Source organism: Arvicanthis niloticus, chromosome 9 (assembly GCF_011762505.2).
Source record: "Arvicanthis niloticus isolate mArvNil1 chromosome 9, mArvNil1.pat.X, whole genome shotgun sequence".
Classification (NCBI taxonomy): Eukaryota; Metazoa; Chordata; class Mammalia; order Rodentia; family Muridae; genus Arvicanthis; species Arvicanthis niloticus.
In genome coordinates, this window is record NC_047666.1 from 12313950 (window position 1) to 12340452 (window position 26503).

Below are 26503 nucleotides of genomic sequence, written 5' to 3' on the forward strand. Positions count from 1 at the left end.
CAAGCCCACAGAGAAAATCCCTCTCTCTTACCAGGAGCTCCTTCCATGATGCTCTTCCAGTCCTCCCAAAATATAGAGGCCAGGGCCAGAAAGATCTCAAAGGTCTAATTATTATAGAAGTCTCTAGCTCTTCCCCTACACCCTGGACTGCCTGAGCCAAGTTACCTTCATCATGTGGGGGGAAGAGGGTGCTGAGCCAAGTCAGTAAGGGCCAAACCATTTCACCTTTATGGTGTGGTAGCTCAAGGTCATCCAGCATATTTTGCCTCCAGTCACAAAGACCAGAAGAATTCTCCCAACAATTTGCCTTATAATAGGCAGGAATTTACCATTCTTTAGCATTCTTTCCTATGAGGCTTTTAGAGGCACACCCAAATCAATTGCATTCCTCTGGGACACACCCAACTTTATCTAACTAAGCTTTTTATATTTTGCAAGCAATTAGGTTTTCTATGTACAATAATCAAATATCCTGTAACACACCAAAAAATAGTAGCAGTGATACAATTTTAATTACTCAGATACTGAAAGACACCATCTTTTTAGAGTTGGGCCAGGCTTCCACACAGTATAGGTGGGTGAAATCCACAGGTTATTCTATTTGATCTGGCTTAAAAGAAGTATCCACAGATTAGTAAATTAAACTTTCCAAATGAAGCTTAGTAAGGACAGCAATGTCTTAGGCTAGTGAGAAAAGCAAAAGTGCCAAAGCACATTTCTGAGGTGCCAAACTGAACACAAAGACAGGTACTTGATTGTAGGTGGCTTTTGCTTTTTGTAGCCCCTAAGTAAAGCAAGGGAACAGAATCCTTTCCCAGAATCTTTCTGTGTCCACAGGCCACTGTAGTGGGCACATGCAGTGGTCCACACTGGGTGGGTCAGCATACTCTAGTCCAGATGAGCAGCAGCTGCACGGCAGTGAGATAAGCTGCCTCGGTACCCGCCGCCGCAAGCCCGCCACATTTACTCAACTAGGATTCTCACGGCCTCTTTCCAGAAACTGAAATGACTTGCTTTAAAAACAAGCTGTGAGGACTGATGACTCAAAAAGAATAAATAGAACAGATACATGGTTATGAATATTCACTTTCTCTTGGGAGTTACATAACTCCTAAGAAACAGTATGTGTTTTACGTAATTAATTTTATGCAAACTAACTGCTCTATCCAACTTGAACCTCAAAAATGACAAAGCTGGGTTGGAAGAATCCCTAGGCAAAGATATTTCTCTATTTTAACCAACACTAGACAAAAAAAAGATTCCCAAGTCAAGCTAACTCTTCTGCCTTCTGCTGTCAGAAGCCGCCATCATATCAGTGTGGGTTTGCTTGTGCACTCAAGTGTCACAGCACACCTAGAGCTCAAGGGACAAGGGAATCAGTCTCTCCTTCCAACATGGAGCTTCTGGGGACCTAACTCAGGTCTCAGGCTTGGCAGCAGACATCTTTACACAACTGAGCCATCTCGCTGACACTGTAGTTTTGTTTTTTTTCTGAATGGAGTTTGTTGTTCAGTTCATGGATTTTAATAACTTTGTAAAATCCACACTGACTTATGTAGTATCAAGGTTACCTACCACACAACCTAGTAGTAACAAGGTTACTCAAATAATAGCTCTGAACCTTTTGACATGCTGAGGTCCTTTTGATCTTCTAACCATAGTAACAGCACTTCTAATTACAATGCCCTCATTAGAATGGACTGACTGCACAAAATGCTTAGACCGGAAGTGCTGTCAATTTGCTGGTTTGGGGCTTGACTACTGAATATACTTAACTGAGATGGCTTGGGATGGGACCCAAGAGCAAACACAATTCACAATTCTTAGTGTGACTACACTGTTAGTACAATGCTACCACTCGAAGTCAGTCGACTTTTCCACTTGAGGTATCTTGTTGTTGTTGGGGTATCAAATGGTTTCTGAATTTAAAACACTTATGAACTTTTGGATTAGGAATGTTCAACTTGGAAAGTAGGAACCATGGTATACTATCTTCTCTGCACGAAGAATACTTAGGTTGAAAACTGAGTATGCCAAGACTTAACCTTAACAACTGCTCACTGTTACCACCTGTTGAACACTCGTGAGAGCACAAAGCCCCACCTCTCCTGCCCCAACCCCAATGTTACAAAGACAGCAACAGTAAGACAACAAAGCAATCACCAAAAAAAGGTATGACCCATTTTAAGTCAGGTTATGGAGTCCCTACAACATTAAAAAGTCAATAAAAACTTAAACTAGTCCACAGGGGGAAATTTCTAGTCATTCTCAAGTTTTCATCACAGGGAAGAAACATATCATTTACCAATTGAGATTTGAAACACTTACGAGTCTGGGTTTTATTACTGCTTCTTGTACAACAGCTTTCATTATCTACTTTTACTGAAGTTTCCTTTAAATTCTGTGACTGGGAACCTAAATTTGAAGGTTCGACCTTCTTTTCTGCACAACTATTAAGGCTAGTGACACCTGCTTTCACTTCTGGCTTATCTGAAAGGTCATCGGATGTGGAAGCTGCATGTTCTAGATGCTTCTGCAGTTCAGGAGTGGTGGCAATGTCCAGTTCTGCCTTAGAGGAAGTCTTTGCAGGCAAGCACTCCTTTGGAAGGCCAGTGACTGGCTGCGGAGCAGACTCCAGTCTGCTCTCCTGATCAGTGTTTGTTTTAGGCTGGATACAGCTACCTTTGGGCTCACTCAGAATTTTCAAGTCTCCAGCTCCAACCTGAGAAGATTTTGAAGAAAGTAATCCTGCTTTGCAGACATCTGGTTTTGTTCTCAGTACTTCAGGTTTTGTGTTTAGACAGGAAGAAAGTTCTTCTGGTAAACTCTGCTTATGACATCTGAAAAACAGAGTAGAAAAGGTAGCATCTAGATCTCTCTTATCGCTCATCACCCTAAAAACAATACAAGTTGCTGCTATAGCAACCAGCCAGAAAAAAGAAAACTGTTGTGAGAGAAAATTCTGGAAAGGTTTCTGTGGGCTGGGGTTGAGAACAATCCATCTGTGGCTCTGGAAAAGTTTCTTACACACTCAGACAAATGCAATTGTAAATGCTGCCTGCATGGTCATGACCTCTACTTCTTACAGCGTAATGAACCTTAGCTTTAGTTCAAAACAAACATTATCATATGGAGCCAGCAAATGTATACAGCAGTTAGGAAATTTAGTTATTTTTAATGTGTCAAATTAAAAGTCTACACAAGGCCAATTATCTAATCTCATCTTTTTCTATTTCAGAAAAACTTTTACTAAAGTTTCTTATATAACAAACAAAATATTATTTAAATTTGAAAGAGAAAACTAGTATTTTTGCTTACCAAAACTTGAAAACTCAAACTCATGGCAGGCACAGATATCAAGATAAAGCTTAAATGTGTATCAGAAATAATATGTATGTATATCATAAATAATAGAAATCCCCTCAGATATGAAACATAAATTAACACTACAAACCACAGGCAGCATAAAACACTTGTTCTGCTATTAATAACAAGCCACCACGAGTGGCCAGGACCCAAAGCAAATAGGACAAACTAATTACTTGTTTGTCCATGGGAAGTTATTCATTAACTCTTCTACTTCTTTAAAAATATTTTTATTTTTTGAAATCTCCATATATTTATACAATGTATTGTTTTTATTAGATTTATTCTTTTTTGTGTTTTGCCTGAATGTATATATGTGCAATGCACCACCTGTGTGCCTGGCGCCCTTGGATCCCCCTGGAACTGGAGTTAGAGATGAATCTGAACCACCATATGGGTGCTGGGAACTGAGCCCAGGTCTTCTACAAGAAAAGGTGCTCTGAGCCACTGTGCCATCTCTACAGTGCCCTCCCATTACTTATTAGGGAACTTATACTCGAGTTCTCTGCCTGGCCAAACAGAAAGCTCTTATTTCTATACTCCTTCTCTTGCTGCTGCTGCTGCTGTTTATAATCTGGGATTTCATCCTAGACAAGTATTTCTCATTTACACATTTAAATTAGAAATCTTTGTTTGGATATCACTAAACTTCCTATCGTCTCACCCTTCAAGCACACATATACACATGCAAGTACGTGTCTGTGTGTGTATTAATATACTCTTTCCCATGCGTTTTTACAGCTGTCTTCTAAACTGACTTTTCTACATTCAAGTCACTCTGACCCATATCTTCAAGTCTGTATCGAGTGCACGTATAAGCCACCACTCTCTCACGAGAGATCCTTTCCTCTGTCTACTTTAAAATTCTAACCTGCACACTGTTCTCTTCACCTGTGACCTGACAGAGAAGCCACTGGTTCCATGTATCTATGCTCTCCTCCATAACCCCATTTTGACTATCACTGGGGTTCAATGCATGCCAGGCTAACCCTCACTGTAACCATGTTGCCTTCTCCTACACACCCCCATCAATCAAAGTCTTCTACATACAGCCAATTTACTCCCTTTTCCTCCATGTTTGGGTGCCTCTAATACTTGAAGGCCCCTGATCAATCTGTCCCAAGGAGCTCCTATGAAAACACCAAGGGAATCAGAGACAGAAACAATGAGCTATGAATAAAGTGATTTATTTCTGTGACTGAATACTTTGAACAAAGCATTACTCACCCTTGAGGAAGTTTTGCTCCAATGTTGGGTGGAGAATTGGCTGCCTGGGGAGTATTCTGCTGCCGTGGGTCCTTGCTAGATGGAGTTGCTGCAGTACAGCCAAGCAGGATCTCCTTAAACACTGTTGTGGGAACAGACTGTACAGGACACATACTGGGAGAGGCCTAAAAGATACCAAACCAACAGACATTAAATACAAAGTCCCAGGTGGGAATTATCATATGTTAATGAAATTTAAGGTAATTTCCTTTGTTTAATACTAAGTAAGCACAATACCACTGCCAAATAAAGACCAGCAGAATACACAAGTAATAAATTGAATACCAAGGACACTTATGTGGTATCTGTAAATAAAGCACTCTGTTGTTCACAAAATTTAAGTGATCCTGTAAGATTACAAGCTGATCTTTTTCAGAACTCTGTCACTGTATGAGGAAGAGATGTGGCAATTGCTTTATTAATGTAATGCATAGAGGTGAACTTTTAGGTGACAGCTTCAATGGTAGCTGTTTCACATGCAATCATCTGGACATGACTTGAGTGCCCACCACGCACTTACTGCGTAGATTGGCAGGAGACCAGACCACTTAGGACTCTTGTAGGCAGTGGAACCTACTGGGACCACGATAAGCCTTGGCAATGCAATAAAGACTGAGGACACGATTCTTGTTCTTATGTGGCTCATCACAAAGGTCACCCCAAGCTGGAAAAAATATTAAGTCATGACTGGCCTATGGGAAAAAGCTAGGATATTTTTCCCCCTTCCCTTTCCATATGATTTTACCTTTGTAAAAGTAAAAATATTGGGTCCACATATTTAGCTACAGAAACAGAATTTCCTACTATAAGAAGAAAAAAACCAAAAAACAAAAACTCCAGAGCACCTGTGTACGGCTGACTGTGCCCAGAGCACCTGTGTATGACTGACTGTGCAGTCAGTCTACCATCTTTACCATCTTAAAGAGTAAAACTCAACTGCACATCAGTCCTACTCCTCAGTTATGTCATCCCACGATTACCTCTGCATTCACCAAATCCACACCTAGTAACATCTAAACTATGACACAGAGCTTTCCTCAAGTTGTTAAAACCTGACAACTGTCAACACACCCAATGCTGTCTACTCATAAGTCATTTTCTCATTTATTCTGGCAGCCTTGAAGACTATCTAGCACAGAATAAAAACCACCCAAAATAAGAATTTTTTAATTATCAAAAATTCCGGCATTGTTTCAAATACTTTTTAGGTCCTAAAGTATCTAATTCTTTCTGACACTGTTTTTGTCAATACAACTTTGATTATACATTGATTGCCTGTTAGTTTTGTACTACTTGTTAGGGCAGGGGCATTGGCTACACTCTTGGGTCAGTCAACTTTATTATTCTAGGCTTCTCTCCTAATCTTTTAAATAAAAAAAAAATTAGTTTATTTTTTTAAAGGTGTTTTTTGACTATACTTTCATACAGTTCTTTGATAATCACTTATTAAATCAGTAGTCTCCAAAAGCTGAATCACCAAATCATTAAAAACGCTTATTCAAGGTTTCCATTTATCAAGTGTTTCTTCCGTCTGCCATCTCCCTTCCTTTAGATGACTACATCTAGAGTTACTGTACTAATGTTTATTCTTCAATTATACCTCAAAACCAACGTGCTCCAGAATTTACATTATAAACTATAGGATACATATATTCTTACTCTGTTCACTATCTATCAATCTGCTTAAGTCAAGAAACTCCCATCTTCCTCATCCCGACATCCAATCAATAAGTCAATCAATCAGCCTCCATTTTCAATATATCCATTGAATCTTTCTATTTCTGTGACAACCCTACTGTGTTTCTCCCAGACTAGCAGTCTGACTTCTCTTCATTCTTGCTAATCCCAATTCTGATGATCCTACCCACCATAGACCAAGCTTTAGAATCCCATGTGGTCTAGCCTTTGGCCAACTATCACTCCCATCTCAATGAGCCCTGCTTTCTGCCCACAGTATTTCTACTCAACTGGCTTATCTGCAAACACTCATGCTAAACGCCTTTTCTAGCCTGGATTTTGTACATGCTATTCCTTCTACCAAGTGTTTTCACTAGCTGGCTGGGTCCATCTTCTTACCCTTAAATTGACTAATGTCCTCAAAATTTCAGGTTACTCACTGTAAAATAGTGTCCTATAGCCAGCCCTTTCTTTCTACAGCACCCATCACACTGAAAGTCTCCTTTATTTAGCTGTTCTCAGTATCCTCACAATGTACACTTGAGCACAGGCCCGCTCCTTTATTTCCTGCTGAACTCATCAAGCCAGACATAGAGCATGTCAGGAGCCCTGGTGGCGTGTCTGAATGACCAGACGGGAGACAGACACAGCCGCACCCTCCTAAGTAGCTAGAGGTGAGTGTTACAAATTACTTGAGAAGTTAGGCCGTATTCATGCTCACCACAATACATCAGTATCTCCTATATAGTATGCAGTAAATATTCCTTGGAAGGAGAGATAGAGTGAAGAGGGGAAATAGGAGGAATCTGCTCTTTTTATAATGGTGATTCACCACAAAAGGAAAGGATTTGGAGAAAAGTAACAACAGCAGCAGCACAGAGGGCAAAATCACTGGACTCTGATATCAAACCTTGGTTTGAAATCAAGTTTTTGGCACTTCTTAGCCACTGTTCCTGTTCATACAGTGATGGTAACATTTACTACAGTACTTGACACACAGGAAAGTCAATTTTAGAGATAAGCTCTCTTAAAGCAATAAAATCTTGTACAGATGTTCTCAATTATGTCACTGTGCAACAGAATTAGCCTTAACTAAGAGTGCTTTTTTTTTTTTTTTTTTTTTTTTAAAAAAAAAAAAGGAAATGAAGAATGAATACCTCTCCATACCCTGCCTAGGACTCCACTTAACAAGGACACAACTCTTGATCCACAACCCATCATCAGGCACACACTTCTGCACTGGCCTCTGACTTGACAAAGGTCAAAGTTTCTTCTTACCTGAAGAGTTTTCCCTGAAGGTCTTCTATACCAGTCATGGCAATAGTTCCTCCCTGCCAGCAGACGGAGATAATATAATTGAGTGTACGACAGTATTCTAAAAAAGTCACTGCTGGCTCACACTCTTCAGCAGACTCTCCCAATTAACCAAGCAGTGTCATACTCTGAGGAATAGTCTGCTGGGCAGAGAAGACCTTCAAGGAGCCAGATGTCACACTGGCAAACACGTTCATCTTAACCACACCACAGGCAAACGTCTCACCTTCCTAATCCTATGCTCCTGTCGTCCAGAGACCACACTAAAAGCAAGCCTGTGGCAGTGCCATCCATGTATTTGGGAAGTGCAAGCACTGGGAGAATGGTGCCAAGTGCGTTACTGTACTCACCTGTCACTTACATCTACAGTAACTGCTTGATCTTAGTCATTTCTTTACTTCATCAGTTCTCGTAAAATCTAGGTCAGGCCAGTGTTTCTAAAACTTTCTCGTTTATGAAATCACCCAGAATATAAAAGAATACTGATATGGAAAAATAGTTACAAGGAATCAAGGAATAATCTTTTAGTTTCAAAAGAGACATTCTAACACCAGGCCTCTGTAGTACATGAAAGACAGGCTCAGAGGACGGTGCTCAGAGAAATGGTACCATTTCTTTGCTTCCCTGTATTTTTCTTGACTAACCATAAATTTTAAGGTAATAGCACCAGGCTCCTGAAGCCTCTAACACTCGAGTAAAACTCAGCCCTTTCAATTTCCTTTAGAATAGCATGACTTTAGTTTAAAAACTAAAGCTGACATTTTTCTCTTAGTCTCCTACTCCAAGAAGCTCACCTACATTGATGACAAACTTAATGTGGACATCCAATGAGCATATCACACTATAACCCGAACTCAAGTGATCCTCCTGCCTCAGACTGCCCAGTGAACACTGATATTTTTAAAATATGGAATGCTGTTCCTTTTCCATGTAGAGATTAGTAATCTATGTCTAGTCCCAAGCTCAGGCTTACGTTTTACAGTTTCTACTGTGTCCAACAACGAGCTCAAGATCACACAAATTTATTGAGCATGAACAGATAGTACAGATGTGCTCAGAGATGATGTCTTGCTTCCTTCCCTATCAGAGGGAGTCAGGCAGAGGCTCACTATGTGGCAGCACACTTTACAAGTGCCTCCTTGTTTACCAGACTTAACTGCCCTACCAGCACCTTAAGAACTGACACACACACCAAAGAAGTCTCTACTGACCCCAATTCTGTCAGCATATCAGGATAATTTTCTAATGTCCAAACAAGGTATACCATCCCTATGCCTTGACCCCTTCCCCACCTGACACTCATCAGAAGTCATCACACTTCTATGTAAGCTGATGCACTCTTCAGAACAGGTAACTTTCAGTCAACTGGCCTTTACTCACTTCTGTAACAGATTGTCAACAATCCCTCCAACGTCAAAATCTCATGGCTATAATTCTACCCACTTTTACACAGCCTCTAACAACACTGAATTACCAGGCAAGATTCTCTGTGAGCTTAACCATAAAATGCACTGCAATCATTTCCTGTTTATAGTCCTTTACGACTATCTATTTCTCCTAGAATAAGGATCTCTAACAGCTCAGACCCTCCCTATACTGAGAAACTACACAGTACTATACCTGACCACATAATTTGAGCTTTGTAAAGTAGAATTGGTATGTTCCAAGGCGCAAGCATTCATTATTCCCCTACTTCCTCAGCCCTAACATCTAGTCTTCCACCAAGCCATATTAATGCTACCCTCTTAGGTTACCATCTCTCTTCACACCCACTTGCAGTGGTAATACCATCAACCTCACTAGTGCCCATGTTCCTACTGTCATTTCCTCCCAAATCACACCAAGACTAAACCAAGGCATCCCTTCTACCTCTGAAGGTGCTTCCTTCCTTTCTCTGCCCAGGCCTCTTGTCCTCCAGATGTCTAACACACAATAAACACACCATCTTTCTGGTTTCATGGATGGGTATATTTGAAATTAAATAAAGACACATAATATTAATTTCTAATTAATTTCTACAATGACCTCTTCACTTTTTCCAGAACTATCCGAGTCTCCACTAAAGAGGTTCAAACCTAGACATTTGCAAGGAAGAGCAAGATTTTCATCACTTTGGTTCAGGAACCTCTAGATCAAGTATCAATGGCCATAGATTCCCAAATTAGCACATCCTGGTCCTGTAGTCTATTCTGCCCTTGATCTAGAACCCAGGCTAAAGTCTTTCCTTGACTTTACTCTCCATGCCTTAATACCCTAACATTTAAGGGTCCCTCTTAAATCCTATAAGCAGTCTACTTGGTATTCTAGTCAATTTTAAATTTCTAACCCAGAACATGATAATATGGGAAATTATTCACTTGACACATATGCATTTAGATACCTAAACTGTAAAATTTATTTGTCCTATAACAGGTCCTAATGACAAAATGGGAAACAGCCCCGAAGAGTACTCCGAAAGAGAAGTAAATAAAACATCTGAACTTACACGGCATCCATAAAAAAGTTTTTTTGAGCCAAAAATTAATCAGCCATTTATTCTGAAAAAGTAATACATCTGTATACTTAATCACAAATGGGCAATGTCATCATCATGAGCTAAGGGTCCCATTTCAACGATCTCCCAATCCTAAGGCTCTTCCCTTCCTCTCATGCCAGGCAAATTTCCAATTTAACTCTACAACTCTTCAAAATCAACTCTAATAGTAAAACTGTCACATACTGAAAATTTTAACCAAATTAAAAAAAAAAAAAAAAAAATGAAACTTTTAGATACACCAAAATAGTGAACCAGAAACTTATATTATCTCCATCTGCTTGAGTATAGAAATTATGGCCAAGATCTGGAACTTGTAACAGCAGACAAGACAGCACAGAACAAAACAAACTGCTCCATCACTATTAAAGACTAGCCATGCAATATTAAAGTTAAACAATGTTTCACACGGTAATAAAAATAAATCAGTTACCTCAGAGCAAGATTTTGCTTGTTTAGAAACTGAACTTCCATTATTCTCCGAAGACTTGCGTTTTACAGTTCCAATTCTTGTAGAATTACCTGCAATATAGAATAGTGAATAAATAGGCTTCCTTCTTTTGCTTAATGTGAGGAGAAAGAAAGAAGGACAAAGAAAGATTGTTTATTTAATCAATGTGTCTTACCACATGTTACAAAGTTATCATGTACAACTTCAACATGAATCAGTGCTGGGTCCACAATTTTCAGTGCTGGAATCTTAAAAAATAAAACAAAGACACTGGAAAAAATGTAAATGTTGAGAACAATACTTGAAAATTAACATAACTAACATGGCAATAGGATACCAGACAAATAACTTCATTTTACCACAACAGTAATGCCTTTTATTTCTAACTCTAACATTTTATAAAAGAAGAAAGGGTTTACCATCCAGAACACAGCTGTTTTGCACAATTGTCTACACTGTACAATGACATCAATTATCACTACTTTTACCTCCTCACAGTTGACTTGAAGAGTTTTGGATGATGGGTTTCCATGTACAACAGTTGCTGAAAACCACTGAGTAGATGGATCCAAGCTATAAATTTTTACTTCTGAACCAACAAGGTTCTTGTCACCTTATAAAAAAGAGAAAAGAAAAGAATTCCATTCTCTCTCCCAGGAGTAGCAATATGGTAATTTACATTACCATAGTCTATGGGACCAAGAAATACTAAAGGATTCATCAAAAGTGAACTCATTATCTTTTGTAGTTTTAGAATAATCTAACGCAGAAATCTGCAAGAGAACTCCTAAGGGGTTAAAAGCTAAAGTTAAAAAAAAAAAAAAAAAAAAAAAGGAAAGAAACTAAAGCAAAAGCTTATGGCTATGAAGCTGACTGAGAAACCAGTAACAGTAAATAGAAAAAAAAAATAGATTACCACATAATGGCTTTTTTTTTTTTTAAATGGTTTTTTGAGACAAGAGTTTCTCTGTATAGACAGGCTGGCCTCGAACTCAAGAGATCCTCCTGCCTCTGCCTCCCAAGTGCTGGGATTAATGACAAAAGATACCACCTACCACCCAGCTCCCAAATAATGTTGTATTGACTTCATATGACAGAAACTGCAAGTCTATGTCAAAATATAGCCAGGTTTTGTTAAGTGTCACCTTTGAACTCTCAAAATTCCAGGAGCTTTAGCATAAAATTAATCTGCTGATCACATAGTACCATATAGAAAGCAACAAACAAAATTTTAAAAGATTTTAAATTCAAAAGAAATTTCCAATCTCCAACATCCAAAAAAAAGTTTCCTAAAAAAAAAAAAAATTACGTTTCTTTCAATGAAGAGTGAGTGAAAACTCTAAATCCTAGCTTCTTACAGGCCTGTCACTGTCAACAGCAGGTCATTTACATACCTTGTAAAAGATGGCTTTCATCCAAATGTTTTACAATCAAAGCTTGAAATTCTTTACTGACTGTCTGATTATCAGTAAGGGAAAGCCGAAGACTGTTAACATCCTGCAAAATCAAAGACCAAAAGAGTTGTTTATGAAAGTTAAGAGTTGAATGTTTCAAATTGGTTCAATCAGATTAAACAGTATTTACTAACCATTTGACTGTACCAAACAAACTACTGCAACTCCAGTGAACTGAATAGGTCAAAAAGTCACAACCACTAAACAATTACAAGTATTTAACAGACTAAACTTAAATCACCCAAGTCAGGAGCACAAGATGAACTATGAGAGGGAGGCTGGAGAGATGGCGTAGGGGTCAAAAGCACCCGCTCCTCTTCTAGAACACCAAAGTTGGGTTCCCAGAGCCCGAGTCAGGTGCCTGTCAGCTCCAGCTCTGGGAAAGTCAATGCCTTCTTCTGGTCTCCAAGGGCACTCACACAACAACTGGCTCACACTCAGACACACGAAATAAAAATAATTTGTTTTCAAAAATATATAACAGGAGTCGACATGACATAATTTTGGTTATGAGAATGATATACAAATCAAACTGATCAATCCAAATTTAAAATTACTCTATACCCCAAACCCCATGGATGGGGAAAACCCAGAAAATACACAAGAAAGGTGCATGCTGTCAGTTCATCAAAATTGTTTTTAAAATTATTTCACACAAACTCATGTAATCTAACTAGTATTCTAAATGCACTTTTCTTGTTATAAAAGGTGGAGGGACAAACAGAAAATCTGAATGAATAGCCTAAGACTCCAGAGTAAGCCTCTTCTGAGACACTCTGTTCTTGGCAGTAGCTCCATTCTTGGCACTATTCCACAGTTCCCTGGTTTTGTGTGCATACCCAGTTATGATAAATTTATACAGAAACTGTCAATAGGAATAACCTGCCAAACCCAACTTCTAACAGGACAAAGGAAAAAACAAAAACAAAAAACCTGCTAAACACAGAGCCCTCGAAGTAGCAGGCCTTCACGTTTTCCCTATGACTTGGTAGCTAAGAATGGCTCACTCATTTCTCCCACTGTAAACAACTAGTCTCAGAATAAGGGGAGGCTATGCTAGAAAAAAACTACATTTGGCCAAGTAACAGCAGATAAAATCTAGAGGCTCCATATATGCTCAAAGTCAATGCCTAATAAACATTCAGATGTGGGTGGTTTTCCTTAATGCATTTGTTACTATTGCAGTTAAGATGAGTCTCTAATTCCTACTCCAAAACAACACAGATACCTGCGCAGGGCTCCAAGGAGGCAGACTAACTCTAGTTCACCCAGGAGATTTTAGGGCCCAACAAATATGTCAGTTGGTTCAGAAACCCTTTTCTTACTCACAGATTATCATATTCAATGTCAAGGCAAACCAAGAGTTTCAATTTCAACTTCTGCATATGTCAAAGGGTCTTTCAGGTGCAACCTACATTACTTTAGAGCAAGCAGGTAAATCTTATATCCACAGAACTTCACTGAAGTGTCTAGCTACAAGATGATGTCCTAAGGAAATAAACTTTGACCATTTTTCAGGAAAAAGTAAGGTACACATTATATCCCCTTCAATAAATTATGTTGACAGTAACATGTAGTTACATTCACACTGATAATCCACAGTGCATTTTTCCCAAGAACAAATAAAAATTTCAACCTAGATCTTTTCAGTCTTAAGAAACAAAACTAAGAATGCTTTCACTAAAAAAGCAAGGACACATGAAGATGTAAATTCTGAAAGCAATGCCCAGAAATAAAAACTACTCTTATTACTAAGAAAGTAAAACATCTGTATCACTGTTAGCAATCCCTCCCTTTTATCAAATTCTTACCAATCACCTATGAGCAAGATCCAAGAGCTTTATCGTTGTAAAAAAGATCTGAGTTTTGCAAACTGATTGGACATGCACTGTGACTATTGCTGATGGTGAGACCTGACTACCAAATTGCTAAGAACGTTGAACTAGGGAACATGGAGCAACTACTCTGAGGAGAAATACAAGGTTTTATCAACCTCTAGTCACATTTTCATCAACTGCTCAATAGGCAACAATTTTATCTTATATGTACATCTGTTCAAATACAGCTATCTTACTTAGTATATTGTTCATCCATTAACCTTGAACTTCATGGCTAAACCAAACTTAGTATCTAATGTACATTTCTTTCTTCAATACTTTCCTGCAACAGACAGCATTGTAACATTTAAGGACACTTAAAATAATGAAATTACCCATTCCCCACAAAAAGAAAAAAAAAGGGGGTGGGGGAAGAAAGAAGGAAACAAAGAAAAAAAGAAGCAAAGGATGAAATGGAGTGGGGAAACAAAGAGCACCACTAAGATGCACTATGAAATTCTTTACACTATCAAAGCTGAGATAAAAATGCAGAAGACTATCTCTGTGTGTGACTTCAGCTGAGACTGGCATTAGGAAGCTACAAACTGTTGCTGTGTGCAGGACTCCACACAGGCCATGAATGGTAACAACAATTGTGGTATAGAGCTACACTTGAGCAACTAGATAAAGCTCAGACTCATGAATGAGGACTGCATACAGCACACTATGTAAACAGTAACTTCGAAAAATCACCTTCCTATCACCTATCTGTCTTTTTCCACACCGCACATCATCAATATGATACCGTTATCCTCTTAATTCTGAAACCCACAGGCTATCTAAGAGATACTATACTATACAACTTTGTTAAGTTTCTTCCCGAGGAGGCCTATGCACTTGGGCAATGAATAAGAGTATTTGACTTCTCATATTAAAAGAACTTCTGTTTATATGTTAAATACCATTCCAATACCTTACCTGTATAGGTTTCAAAAGGTCTTTGGAAACAAATACACTTTGTTGATCTCCCAGGAACCGAACAGAAGTTATGGATCCCAAGCCAGCTTTGTCTAGCAGAGATTTGTACATCTAGAAACAAAAACAGAACAAAAACTGTTATGTCATTTTAACTACTATCAACATCATTCTGAAAACAGGAACTGACAACTTTCCACAAATAAAGAAGTAATAAAGCCATTAAGTTTTTATTTACTGCAAGGATTTCCTAACATTTATGCTGCCACCATATTACAACATTTATTTAAACCCAGTAATTTAAACCAGATGTACATTTGGAAGTTATGAACACACAGGTCTACAAATCCATGATTTCCCAAAACTTAAGTGGGAAAGAAGTATATACATGATTTTCTGAGAGACAAGGTATGTTTTTTAAAAATTCTTAGCTGGAAAAAAATACAAAGGGTGAAACACAACCACAGCTCTATACTGTTCAAACACCTAGAGTGACTTTTCACTTAGAGACAAAACCTGAGCTTTCACTAGCATCCTGCACAATCTGGCAGCTTTCCATCTGATTCCCAGCTTCTCCAACTCTTCCTAACTCTTTCTCCTTCAAGCTCCAACTTGTATCTACGTAATCTGGTCTGTCCTCTCCAGATCCATAGATCGCTTTTGCTCCACAATTACAATGTAGGTAAAGCGAAATCCTATATGGGTTTACGGTCTTTAAAGCTTTAACATATTCTGAGCTTCCTCTTCCCACTACCCCGCATGTCCTCATTCTTTATTAATGCCCACCGAGTCCAGTCAGTGCTGCCTGTCAGAATGCACTTGCCACACTTTTTAAAAAGTTGCAGCAAACCCCAATCTTCTTCAAATGCTGACCATCTAGCCAAACCAAAGATTTATGTGATCTATCTTGCTACTTTCTACCTCCATCCTGATTTGTAATAAGGTGCTAAAAAGTCATAGGACCTGCCTAGAAAAACAGAGCTCCAACCAGAGTAGGCAGAAGGTTCCGAGTGCTCCCCTAACTCTTCCACACTGCTACATATATGACACTACTGTTCCAAAGGGACACTATATTTCCTTTGTTTCACCCCAAGTGGATTAAATATTCTCTATTTGTCAGTTCAATGAAACACAAGTTTTACTCACTATTGCAGGCCACTGAATAACTTGCTCAGGAATTTCAGGAGATTTTCGTTCTGCCAGAACCAGGTTATGCTCTACTAAAAATGCTCTTCTCAGAAGGCTGTAGACATCTATCCATCTTCTCTTCCTCCAAGATTCCCCATCAAACTCCACACACACCTAAACACAACAAAGGAAACTTAATTACGAATGCTGAAGTTCTATGCTTCCATTATCTTACTTGAATATATGGTGTTTCTATCAGGTATGCTGTTTCAAAGCCTACAATATTAATGATAAATAATCACACAGGAATCAAACTTTGGCTCTCAGAGTACTTTGGGATGCAAAAGTCCAGAGCACTTAGGGTCAGTGTCCTCAAGATGACCTCTGAAGGCCCAGAACTCAAAGGACCACCAACTGGAGGTTTTACATATGCTAATTAGAGTATGAACTTGGAGAGCTAGAAGGAATTTGAAACCCCCCCAAAATACTTATCACGTTGCACTGTAATTCTCAGTGCAATTAAAAGTGGCTTTAAGATGACTCTTCCACCACCACAGTCCACCTTTACAGTTCCCCAGTATCAGAAGAACTTAGCACAAAGCCTTACACATATAGGTCCTCTTCAGTATCTCTTTCAACTAACTGGAAAAATTCACCTCGGAGAAGCCTAAAACTTCTTCAGTTACTCACAGAGAAACATGTATCTCTAAAGGTTTTGTTGTTGTCCTCTGTGTGTTTTCAACAGTGTTGACCAGTAACTTCAGGCAAGTGCTGTGCCACAGAGCTGCATTCACAGCCCATACAGTTTCAGATATGAATGCTAAACTATCTTTGAAAGTTTTCCAAGTATTGCAATGCCTTATGCTTCTGATATACAAAATATGTCTGAGAACCCTAACAATGTAATTACTAATATATTGTATTAATAGTTTGTATAAAGCTATTAAGACAAAACAAAAACATACAAGCAAACTGGAAAAAACAAAATCCACAAACCCAAAGCAGGTCTGTTAGTATCCCTGAGTCAGGAATTATTCACAAAATCTTAAAGGTTATAAAATGTGCTAAAAACGCCCTGCATTTCTGTCATTAATCTATATCTTTAATCTTCTTTAACAGATTTCAATAAAATCACTTAATATGCAATACAGAAGATAAATTCTTTTTATTTAAAATTCTTCCTCCTACAAACTCGTCTCTCACGTTGAATTCAACTCATCTTTTATCTATTTGAATATGCTCATGACTCCTCCTCCTCCACAGTAAGAGCGTCAGCTCATTCGCTTCCACTCATCTGTTAGAAGCTAAAGAATCCTTTCTTTGAAGACATAGCTCCTTACCAGAGTCAACATCTGCTGTGGTAAATGGGATGAAAACATCTGTACCTTTTCTTTTTAACACTCATGCACAGCTGGCTATTTGTGGAAGACTGACATATAAATTCTAATAGGTCAAAGTCTGTGTCTGCTTTTGCTTACCATCATGTATCACTGGCACACATTTCTAATCATTAACTAAATTATTAAAATGAATAAATCAATGTCTCTCTGAATTGGTCTCCTACCTTGTTGCCCTACATACATCTACATAGATAGCAATGGATTTCTATTCCAATACTGCTAACTCTAACACTAAATCTTGGCTAGTCTACACAATATATTTTTTAAAACTCTCTAAGACTTGGCTAAAGAGATGGTTCAGCAGTTAAGAGTACTTGCTGTTCTTACTGAGGACTAGGGTTTGGTTCCCAGCACTCAAACAGTGGCACACAGTTAACACCAACTTTATGTTCCTAGTTCCTAGCCAGAGAATTTATATACATCTGTCCACATCAGCCTCAGGTCTAACCCAGATTTCAGTAACAGGTTTTATTTTTTCTGTATATCAGAAATATGGAATAAAAGAGATAACCATAAACCAAAGTACAGATCAGAGATCTGGGGTTTGACTCCCCACTTTGAAAAAACCTTTATTAGAATGATTTTATATGAACAAAATCAATGTGAGAACATAAGGAAACCAACTAACCTCAACCCCAGGTCAAGAACCATTATTCTGTATGATGTATATAATGATAGAGGCTGGGGGAGTCTAATGGACAGCATAAGGACCGATTTCATATTCCCAGCACCCACAAAAAGCTGAGAGAACATGCGTCTATCATTCCAGTGGAGGGGAAGACACAGGAAGATCTGGAGGTTTGGTGGCCAGGCTTTAGTCAGCAGATTCCAGGGTCAGTGAGACCCTCTCTCAAAGAGTAAGGGGGAGAGTGATTGGCACTCATCAATCTCTTGTCTCTACCACACACATGCATACAACCTATACATATGCTCAAAAGAAAAAGAAATACACTGGCTAAAAAAAACCCCTCTAAATCCTAAATTTAATTCTCTGAATCTTATTTTACTAGCTTAAAAACGATAATAGTAACATACATCTCACTAAATTTAGATTTTAAAAAAATGACATAAGTGGCTTCCCAAATCTTAATATCACAAATATTTCCTATTCAGATTACCTAATTAAAAAATTACCTAAGAACTCTCTCACATTTGAAGTACTTAAAAGGAAAAAAAAAAAAAAAAAAACCTTAGATACTAAAAACTGTCCAATTTTTTTAAATTGCAAAATGACATCATCATCTACAAACCTCAACTCCCAAAACAACACAATCATGACTTTAAAGAGAACAACAACAACAAAAAGCTCTACTATTTTATAATTTTTTGGTTGGGTTGCATTATAAATATCCTGGGTACATGCCAAAGGCTAGGCAAGTCTACATGACTTTCAAGTATTAGGTTATGTTTGGCTAAAATTCATATTAGCTTTGGCTTCAAAAAGATGACTTGTACAAAATACGTACTGTAATCTAAAACTTATGAGCTTTCCTCAACAATTTTTCGTTTCCTATCAAAGCCACGCATATCTTTTAGAAGCTAGTGGCTGCTTGTATAGCATGCCTGAGGTCCTTCCTGAGTTAAAGTCAGGCATGCTGATGGAAAGCGAGGGTTAGAGCTCAAGGTCTCCTTCAGATACAAAACCTGTCTCAAGTTATCAAATATAAAGCACTCCTTGTAAGATGTTCTGCCAGTATTTCTATCAGATGATATGCAAAGAAAGTAAAGTAATTCACACAAGTTTATGAGCTGGCTTCTACTGTGTTCTTTTTATGGGCATACAAACAAATGTTATTTAGGCTTAACAAACTATGGTTCACTAGCTGTATTTTCCACATTTCCATTTAATAGAGTTTAAGTAGTACCTATTAGTTTATTAAATATCTTGATAAGATTTTGGATAGTTCTAAATATTTCAAGCTAATTTTTCTCCCAACAGTAAAGTCTGTATGTTACATGGAGTAATGTTATATCTATATCTAATCAAGCTATTCTCCAAACCTACCAATTTTGGTTTAAACTCATCACCTGGGTATTTAATTGTAAAACCATTGAAAATGCCAAGGAAAATGTTTCTAAATTCAGAGTAGGAACACAGAGAATCGTACGGTCAGTGTAGACGTTTTGATTATATGTTGACTCTTTGCCAGCTCTACAATGCAGAGAGCACTAGAAGTTTCACCACTCCATAAATTTAAAAAAGAATTCAGTGAGTATACATGTATGTATGTGTGCAATGGCTACTCGAAAATCCTATAACCTAACATTCACTTATAAGAGGTAAACAATGTTTACTGCACTATGCTGAGTTTCTAATTTCACATAGCTTCACTGGCACTGGGATTCACAATTTCCAGTTCTATTGGTACAACAGGACAGAAAGCATCCAAATGCTGACAGCAGTAAGATAGCCAAAGGAAGGAGCAGAAAACTCAAGAGAGCAGACTTAAAGAAGCTAAAAGACCTATATAGCAAGGTAGGGGTAGAAGACAACATTCCCAGCATGCAAATGTATCCTTCACCATCAAGAAGAAACAGTAGGGTTAGATAAAGCAAGTCCATTGCCTCATCATTAGTTATTCCTCTGTTTCCCCACAGTAAAGAAAAAGGTCTCCTAAGACCTTCATTTATCATCCAAGTATTTGAACACATACTAATTGCCAAACAAAGTTCCAGGTGTTAAACACAAAGAAACATGCAAAATAAAGTATCCTAACTCCACTCTAACTGAATATTAAAGTCACTGCCTGAGGTCTGGAAAGAAGAGTGAACAAGTTATTTAACTTCTTTAAATCTGAATTTCTACATAAAAAAAAAAAAAAGACAACAAAAAAAAACCACCTTACCCAATAGGATACTTAGAAGGGTTCAAAAGACACTTGCCACAGAATAACTATTTAACAATGACCTACTTTAACAATGTCCTCACCTTAACTTTTTCAGAATCTACTACTCTATATATTGCTTTTCTAAGCTTTAAAATCCTTTTGTTACAAAGTGTTTTTCTAGATGAAACAATGTTAAGCAGCCTTCACCTTGTTTTCTTTCATCCAAAACTACAAGTCTAGAAAAGCTAGACTTGCACTAACAGTAAATGGACAGTTGCATACAACCTGAAATTCTCTTGTATTTAGCCTAGTAACTCTACCACAAAAGACATCCCCCAAACCGTCAAGATCCCTAAGCCCAGATGTAAACATGGGTTTAATTACTCGGTTCTTGCTTTAATCTCATTGAATAAAACTTGTTCTAGAGCTTTAAGATACATTTTTGTTAAGTACAACATGAAACTTAATTACTCTTGCTACTCAACCAGGGAATGTAGTGATAGACGCTTGGAAAAAAGGAAGCAGATTTGCACCTTACAGAAAGACCGAGTTGTAAAAGTTTCTCAGTAAGGCAAAACCGGTAACAAAAATGTTCTTGAACTGAAATCCTAGAAGACACACTGCCAAAAATGGATTCAAATTCTTCCATCATTATTTAGTAGCTAATGACAGCCTGGACCAAAGACTTGTCTGAAAGTGAAACTCCTCAAATGCTTTGGGGCGGGGGGGGGGGGGGGGGGGGGGGGGGGCCAAGAGGAATGGAGAGGAAAACAATGTAATTTAAAGACCTTTAATAGAACATGTAAAATACAACAATCATAAGAGAAGGAAACCTAGTCTCCTGTCAACTTCCCAAGAACTAAGGACTATAAAGTTTAAATATTGCTCCCATTTAGATCAAATAAAAAAAAATTGTACAGAATTTCTTTCTTTAACTTGACGGACAAAAAGAAAACAAAAACAAACAAACAAACAACAACAAAAAAACCCATAACCATGATTGAAATCTGGTACACAAAGCCTATATTAGGTAGAAAGCTTATTAGCCAAAGCAGATAGGTTGGTCATCTGCATATACCTATCCCTAAAACTTGGTTTGGTATAGAGTAAGTGCAATGGAGAAAATATGTTTCAGAGTATAAACAGTGGCAGCACTGTGGGACAACTCTGACCAGGCAGTATAGTGGCTAAGCAGGATGTCCCTGCAGGAAAGTTTCCTGGACTAGAGTACAGCCTAGGCACAAGTCTTCACCAGTAACATGGGATCAACAGCAAACAGTACTTAGTGGCCCAAAGCACTGCTCTAAGGATCAAATCAGAGTGTAGTTGTCAGTGATCACATGATGCTTACAATGTGGTCAAGTGCCCGCTGGTCACTTTTCCTTTGCAGCATGAACACAAGGCACATGGTGGAAACTCTGAAAACACATAACCAAGTAACCTTTTCCAGTGAGCCTCTGGAGACTCATGATGGTGTAGGCATGCACTGTCAAGCCTGAGTTCAAATGACGTGTTTCAGAAATCAACATTTCAAGGAAGCTAAAACCTGCTTCCTTTAAATATTTTTCAAGAAAAGGGCAAAAACATAGATTCCAAGGCATGTACATTACTCAGGGTAGAAATATCTTCTGTCTTGACAAGCTTCCTTTAAGTTATTATCACTATGGAGCCTTTGTTAGAAATCTTTTTTTTCAGATGTTTTTGCACAAGGAGTCTTTGTGGGCACAATAGCTTCCTCACTGGTTATTTCCCTACTATTTTTTCACACCCATACTGGTATCACAGAGTAGAATTCATTTCTTTCAAAAGATCTAACTGAAAAGGTTCCAGAAGGTGTTCGCTGGCCATTTCACTCCTTCCTCCCAAACACCCTATAGGGGACAGCTCCACCCAAGGCTTCCATATATGGCTGTATCCACACCAACCCAGCCTCATAACCACCAGGGACCCACTCTTGCCTCACTAACCATACATTATACATTGGCAAATACCCACCGCCAGAACAGGCCAAACAGAACTAAATAGATAAACACAACTAAGCTTTTCCCCTTTCACTCACACTTCACTTCATCTCCAAGTTGTAAAGTTTAAAAAGTTGAATGAAGAAATAGAGGAACGCCCCCATCGAAATCGTCTTTTTCAAAGACACTTCCAAGCTAGCTAGCCTTCAGTGATGACTCTAAATGCCATTCACTTCTTTAACTTATTACTAATAAACAATACTTCTCCCGATGGGGGCATATCAGACTGTCCCAGTGGGACCCAGTGACTGCATTAATGAAGCATGTATGAACAATCCTAAACCCATTATTAATCTCAGGCCACTGGCACTCTAGGCCAAACACACCTTGACACTACACACCATTTCAAAGACTTTCTCAGTCTAGAGTTCTGCACCTTCTGATCACCTGCCAACTTTCTAGTGGCCCATTTCAGAAAAGGGAGGGAGGGGCGCTTGACTGTCCCGTTACCAAGGTAACTGAAAACCGTCTGACTGCCCAGCCCCCAGATGGTTTTGTTTGTTTGTTTAGGGATTTTGGTATTTTGTTTTAGTCTTTTTTATTTTTACCTTCAAATCTTTCTTGGTAACGTCAGTGTGGGAAACAGCTCGAATGGTTCCCGACAGCCAGGGCCACTCTGCAACGCTCTCCAAGTCCCAGTTGTCGTGGCCACCGTCGCTGCCTTCGGCTGCGGACAGACTGAGGAATCGCTTCCCCACCAATACTGGCCAACTTTCTCCGAGCGTGAGCACCATGGTTTCCACGCCAGCAGGAAGGGCTCCTCCCTGCAGAAGGCACAAAAACAAAATGTGATGGGGGGCGGCCGAGGTCGGAGGCGGCCCGAAGAGACCAAGCGCCGACGGAGACCGGTGGAGTGACACCCCCGCAGGTGGACTCCGCACCCCAAGCTGCCACCCGCGCCTCCCCAACTCCCCCAGCACTCCCCCCCGCAAACACCCGCCCGAGTGTCGCGTGACCCTCTCGCCCCAACAACTTTCGCTTTTTCCAAACCTTTCAAAGCTGGACAGAGAGAGAGAGAGGGGAGCACTGAGCCGCAGCGCCAGTGCTTTTGCCTAAGTGTTCGTCCCCTCGCCCTGTTAAAGAAAAGGCTCCTTCAGTGCCTAGGGCCCGTCTCAGCGGCCGGTCCCCGCCCCAAACGGCCTCGGAGCCGCCGTGGACTAGCTCGCGACTCGACACTTGCCGCGCCCCCGCCCCCCGCTTCCGGGCCGCCGACTCGGGCGCACCCCCGCCCGTCCTGAGCGGTGAATCGAGAAGACGCGGCGACCGCCCGCGCGGGTCCTTCGCCCTTCTCCCTCTGTCTCCCGCAGCCGAGGCCCGCGGAGCGCTTACCCCGCCTCCCGCCTCCCTGAGTCACCCGCGACGGCGGCAAGAGAGCCCAGCCGCCCAGCCGACTCTAGCTCTGACTTGGTTCAAGAGCTCTCTCTCACAAGACACGCACAGCCTCCCGGGCCCGCCCCCTCGGAGCCGCTGCCACCGATGATTGGCTGAATCGCGGGGGATAGGCGGGGCAGCCGAGGAAACTCTTTGTTACTATTGGTTGGACTGAAGAGGGCGGGGTGAGGAAAAAAAAAAACAATTCCTTGGCTGCCTCCTCCCTTCCCCCCTCCCAGCACCGACTCGAAGCCGACCCCCATTAAAGCGCGCAGAACGCGGTCGGTGGATCCCTCCGCCGCAGCTCCATTCTTCCATTTGTTGCCTCGCGCTACGCAAAAGAGTCCCGCCGAATCGGTTATCGACTTTGAGGCCAGAAAGAAAATCGCACAGCCTCATAGATAAGACTGAATGGGGAGACCCAGGACCATAGGCGTCTATTGGATTGCACTTGAAGCGCGTAGGCTGTCGAACGAAGACGGCCCTTTCACTAGGCGGAAGAATCTCACGGGAAAGGGGCGGGGGCGGTACACAGCCTGGGGGGGAGGGACAGCACCGGGACGTGCGGTTTCAGGCGTATGCAGCTAGAGGGGGAGGAGCGACTAGGCTCCGGGGGCTCGTGCGCAGGCGCCAGAAGGGGCGGGCTCTGGAGCTTGGGCTGATGGGTGAAATGGCCGCTGGAGGCGCAGGCGCACGTGGTACTGATCATGACTGTCTAGGTCCGCCATTTTGAAGGATAAATGAAGAAAGGCATGGAGTTGCTGGAAAACGATGTTCATTAAATCTAGAGGCAAACAATCTATTCAAAACTATGTGGGATGTAGGGTTTTTTTAAAAAAATGTAAAATGGATATAAGATGTTTTGAGACAAACAAAGAAATTGAAAAGGTAGATGGAGTTGATGATAAAAGTGATAATGGAAGAGATGACTTTGAAAGACAAAGGAGAGAAAAGATGATTTTGTGGTTTGGACCAGAGGATTCTTGGTTGAATCAGAAAATGGAATGAATAATTGAAGACTTCTTTATGAAGCCTGGTGCTTGACCTAGCATCACACTTAATCTGTATTATTATAAAATGAGTGGAAATTTAGTTTTAAAAGTGTGAAAATGAGGAATCAGAAATAGTTCAAAATGTATTAGAAAATGAATATACAATGCAAATTAGTGCCAGGTGTTCATTTTGAAAAATATTTGGTTTAAATATATGACATCAGAATGTTAAAGCTTAAATACTGCTGAAGTTAAATAAAACTGAATTGGATTTATGATATTCGAACCATTAAGAAGTGGGAAATAGAATGAAGAAAAGTATCCACTTCAATGAAAGGCAGAAATAGGAACAAGATAAACAAAAGAAAGAAGAAGAAAATATGGTTAAAAAGAAAATGACAGGAATAAGTCCATTTGTATTTACAATAAATATAAATGGGTTAATTTTATAAATAAACATGGAAAGGTGCTTAGTATTTTTAAAAATAAATTTTGACATAAGAAAAGTGTAGCATAAGAAGCTTAAAACTATTAGGGTAAAATTTTTATAAGACTAATCAAAGGAAAACTACATTAGCATCTCTGTATAGTTATACATTATTTAGTAAGAAGGATATATTTTGAGGAAAGGTTGTTAGATGATTTTATCACATTGGTAACAGTATGCATACAGAAACTACCATGTCAATATATAATGTGTCATTTGCCATAATGTTGTTATACAGTATATGACTAAGAGTAAAAGCATAAAAAGACAAAAATTATATTAGATTGGGTCTATAAAATAATATGTATTATTGAACTATTCTAACTGAAAATATCAACTGAGTTAATAGTACTAACCTACAAGGTTTTGACAACTTATAATCACAGTAAATGCTATAAATCCATTTCTCTCAGAAATAAGCAGTTTAGATTTTGAAAATTAACGTGGAGGACTTAGATCACATAACACATAATTTGAAAAGTAACTGCTGAGGCATAAATTCTACTAAAACACAAAAAACTTTTGTTTTACGCATAAATTCTACTAACACACACGTACACACACACACACACACACAAAAACACATTTTTGTTTTATTTATGATTTCAGAACCAAGAAAAGTTTGAGAAATATCCAGTGTACTTTATGAACTTACAAAGTCCTATTACCAAATCTGAATAAAAAAAAAAAAATACAACAAAAAATACTTACAAACATAGATAGTAAAGTTATTGGGAAACATAGTAAAGTCATTGGGAAACAATTAATTTTTTGCCAACTATAAACTATGATCATTGTATAAAATAATGGATTTCATTTGTACATTTTCATATATAATTCATTTTAATAATATTTTCCCCATATTACCTGTTCTTATTTTCCATCACATTTCTGATAGTCAGAGCTACCAGAAATATTAAAAGGAAATCAAATGTTCATGAGCTTAAGACTTTATGAGCATCCTAGAAACCAATATATGAGTATGTGCATGTGTGTATTTTGAGAAAACTGCTAACAGATATAAACTGGTAGAAAGGATAAGATCATTCATTATAGTAATCAGCATTGTACAAGTCACATCCAGTGGATGTGGAAGGAAAAATGGAAATAATCTAAATGCACTTCAATAGGAAAATAAGTAAATAGAATGAATAAAAATAACCAGGCATGATGATATGATACACACTGATCTCTGCACTTGGAAAGTGGAGGCAGGAGAATCAAAAATTCAAGACTAGCCTCAGGTATATAGGAGTTCAAAGCTGATGATGGTTACCTGCGACTCTGTCTGAAAAATGAACAACAAAAAAAAACAAAAAAAAAGAAAGAAAGAAAGGAAAGAAGGAAAGAAAGAAAGAAAGAAAAAAGGAAAAATAGGTAAAAGAAATAAATGAAATGTGGCTTATATATTGAAGTTTCAGAG

General features: G+C 39.0%; 1 protein-coding gene across 3 annotated transcripts in view; it reads right to left on the reverse strand.

Moving 5' to 3' along the window:
• The window catches only part of Kdm3a (lysine demethylase 3A), a 43696-nt gene extending 20002 nt beyond the window's left edge, over positions 1-23694 (reverse strand). The window contains exons 1-11 of one of the 3 annotated variants that reach the window (XM_034511310.2): positions 23560-23662; positions 22779-22994; positions 16000-16155; positions 14857-14967; positions 12002-12104; positions 11096-11220; positions 10783-10855; positions 10590-10678; positions 7588-7640; positions 4594-4757; positions 2329-2840 (exon numbers count right to left, since the gene is read on the reverse strand). In XM_034511310.2, coding sequence (XP_034367201.1) covers positions 2329-2840; positions 4594-4745 — 664 coding nt within the window. In that variant the 5' untranslated portion in view covers positions 4746-4757; positions 7588-7640; positions 10590-10678; ... (5 more) ...; positions 22779-22994; positions 23560-23662. Of the gene's footprint in view, positions 1-2328; positions 2841-4593; positions 4758-7587; positions 7641-10589; positions 10679-10782; positions 10856-11095; positions 11221-12001; positions 12105-14856; positions 14968-15999; positions 16156-22778; positions 22995-23220; positions 23409-23559 lie in introns of those variants that run through there. The other 2 variants (XM_034511307.2, XM_034511308.2) reach the window with 2 other exon arrangements.
• Between the last annotated feature and the right edge of the window lie 2809 nt (positions 23695-26503).